The sequence below is a fragment of the Nicotiana tabacum genome, chromosome 6 (assembly GCF_000715075.1).
Source record: "Nicotiana tabacum cultivar K326 chromosome 6, ASM71507v2, whole genome shotgun sequence".
NCBI classification, from domain to species: domain Eukaryota; kingdom Viridiplantae; phylum Streptophyta; class Magnoliopsida; order Solanales; family Solanaceae; genus Nicotiana; species Nicotiana tabacum.
The window spans coordinates 173,092,545-173,095,451 of NC_134085.1; the positions used below are offsets into that span (position 1 = coordinate 173,092,545).

The 2,907-nt window shown below is 39.2% G+C and overlaps 1 protein-coding gene across 1 annotated transcript; it reads right to left on the reverse strand.

Annotated features, from left to right (window-relative positions):
- Window positions 1-303: 303 nt before the first annotated feature.
- Window positions 304-2,198, reverse strand: LOC107759994 (fasciclin-like arabinogalactan protein 4). The gene has a single exon (XM_016578013.2). It carries the CDS (start codon window positions 1,855-1,857, stop codon window positions 586-588), a length of 1,272 nt encoding a protein of 423 aa, XP_016433499.1. The 5' UTR covers window positions 1,858-2,198; the 3' UTR covers window positions 304-585.
- Window positions 2,199-2,907: the final 709 nt, after the last annotated feature.

The following is a 2,907-nucleotide window of genomic DNA, read 5'->3' on the forward strand; positions in this document are numbered from 1 at the left end:
AAAAAACTTTTTTTAAAAAAATAAAACACAGTACTATACTGCGTTTTACGTAACTTTTTTTTAGCATTAGAAACACGCTTTTAGTCCAAAAAAAAAGATCAAAAAAGTTTCGGACTCTTCTTTCTCCCATTAAATAAAAACTCAACTGAATTTTCTCAATTGGGACCTGCATAAACATTTTAACCATTATATCCTGTCCAAGAATTGGTTGGCTTGATTCCATATTTTACACATCTACAAAAGCAAAAAGATCTCAACTTTTTTTCTCTAATCAGCATAAACTAAACTATAATGCAAAAGCTATGCAAAACTTGCATTTTTCCCCACACAAATCATAAACATACTCATCTAGCAATTGCAATAAATAAAACGGTGCTCTTTACAGATTACAACAGCATAAATTAAGATTAAAAAAAAGGAAAAGGAAAAGGCCAAAAAATCGGTATTGCCTGACCTAAATCATTTCCATAAAGACAAAATTAACACGTTGGCAGGAATAATTGCTTCTTTCTGGTACCATCCAAAATTAAATTTGCCGTGTGAAAAATGGAAATAGCAGAAAAAAATAATTACACGATTTGAGAATTAATTAATTACCAGTAGATAGAATCCTATGCACCATAAACCCAAAAATATTCTCACCACACTTTTCCTGTTCGCCGCCGCCGACGTACCTTTATTCCCTAATCCCGGCGGTGAAGACAAGTGGCTAGCTGAACCGTCAATATCCGGCGAATTATCCGGCGGAAGAGAAATCTCCGGCGGTCCAGCTAATGCACCACTTGGCTTATTCACCTCAATTGGATTCTTACCAAAAAATTCTCTCGGCAACAAAACCGTGGACACTCCAAATATCGCCACCGGATTCTGATCAAACACCGTTCGAGTCACAGACGCTTGAACGATCCCAGTATCAATAGCCACCGACCCATTAACCCTAGAAATATTAAGCGTGAAGCTTCCAGCTCCATTTTGCTCCGTCGCTAACGTTGGTTGAACCGGGTTCACTATCGACTGCAGTGAACCGAGCGGGTAATATGAGTGCAAAACGTGGAACCTTAACACATCAGCTTTTTTCTCCGCCGGCAGAGATTGGAATCTCACTGATGACCTCAGATCCGAAAATGCTTGGTCTGTCGGTACAAACAGCGTTATTCCTGCACCACCTTCGTCATCTTCAAACTCTTGTTCTACTCCTGATGCCGTCAGCATTGACGCTGCGACGTTAAAGTTGTGACCGTCGATAAGTGTCTTTGTAATATTGAGCCCTAACGGAGGACGGGTTTCAGATGCCATTAGATTAAATCCATTTGGAATTAAAACAGAATCAACAGTAAAGATGGAGATGTTATAAGGAAGGGTTTTTACGAGAGAGATAATAGTAGCGTTTGAGTTTGATGAGTGGATAGTGATGGCATTTGAACTCGGGTCACGGGTTATGTTAACGGACCCGAAGTTGTCCGGAGCACGTCCTGTGGTCTGAAAGAGAGTTGTGATTAGTTTTCCGGTAGGGGGGATAAGGCGGAGATCCGGCCAAGAGAAGTACTCGAGGAGGACGTGGTAACGGAGGACATCGCCGAGGTTGGCGGAGGATGACGACGGAGGACGGTTGTTTATCAGATCGGAGGAGCGGAGGAAGGTGTTAGGTACGGCGAGGATGGTGACGGAGGAGCGCTGATATAGATCGGCGGCGACGGAGGTGGTGGAAAGGAGATTAGTGAAGTCGGAGAGATCAGGGTATGAAGATAGGAGATGGGTGATGTTAATGGCTAAAATGGGGAAATGGGAAGTGGACAAGAGAAGGCAATAGAGAAGGGTAGTAGGGGTAAAATAGGAAATAGAAATTGTGGTTGCCATTGTTCTGAAGATTGAAGCAGAGAGTGATGAAAGTGAGAGGGACTGAACAGAGATTACTCACCTTGGTTTCCAACCACTCCACCCCCTTCTACCCCGTCTTTGGGGGTGGATGTGACCATTGTGTTGCAAATTATTATATTCAGTGGGGCAGCACAAATTTTTCTATATTCATATATTTTAACGTTTAACATGATTTTCTAAGTATGATAATTTAGTGGGGGTTTAGTTCGAAGATTAGCTATACAAGGAGTAAAATGTCGTAATTATTTATGTGAAAAATAATGTATGAATTGATTAGCCTGTTAATTTTGTTTTTAGTTAATTATACTTACTTTATATTTATCATACATAAGATAACCTATAGATTTTCACATAAACTACGCGAGTATTTGATTTGTGGAGTTTAATAAGTACAATCCAATGTTGTGTTAATTTATGCGATGATTATTTATCTTATACAATTAACTAATTATAGAAAATTGTGTGTTGATTTTGGCAGGTTGAATCTTCCAACTCAACTTATGGACAAAGTGCGTTCTAAAGATTTACTACTAGTATTCTAAAAGCTAATCCACGTATTATAATTCATTCTTTCTAAGGGTGTGAAACGGGCCGGATTGACCCGGTTCCGGACCGACACAGACCGATTTTAGATCAGATCGGACCAGTAGGTAGGGGCCGGGCAGGGCTGGTTTGGGACGGGGAAGGGATTGTGCCGGGTAGAATTTAGGTACCGATTAACCGGACCGATCAAAACCGGTAATGTCAAGTCAAGTCCGAACAGGTTAATCGGATCGGTTCAATGACTATTTCATTTTTTTACTATAGTTGATCGTTGGCATTATTTGAGTTACTAACTTTTATGGGCTATAAAATTTATTGGAGCCTTCAAAAGTTCTAGATCCAACCTTGAAATAATATCTTAAAGATAAAATTATGAAAAAATTTAAGAAGTATTTATAAATTACATTACAATAAGTACTTTTATGTATTAAATATATCTAAAAATTTTATACATGTAATGCCGAGTTAGTTTGGTTTCGGTTTGAC

What these genes read in the sequence shown, in the direction of transcription:
- LOC107759994 (XM_016578013.2), bottom strand. Translation starts at nt 1,857, where the DNA reads ATGGCAACCACAATTTCTATTTCCTATTTTACCCCTACTACCCTTCTC.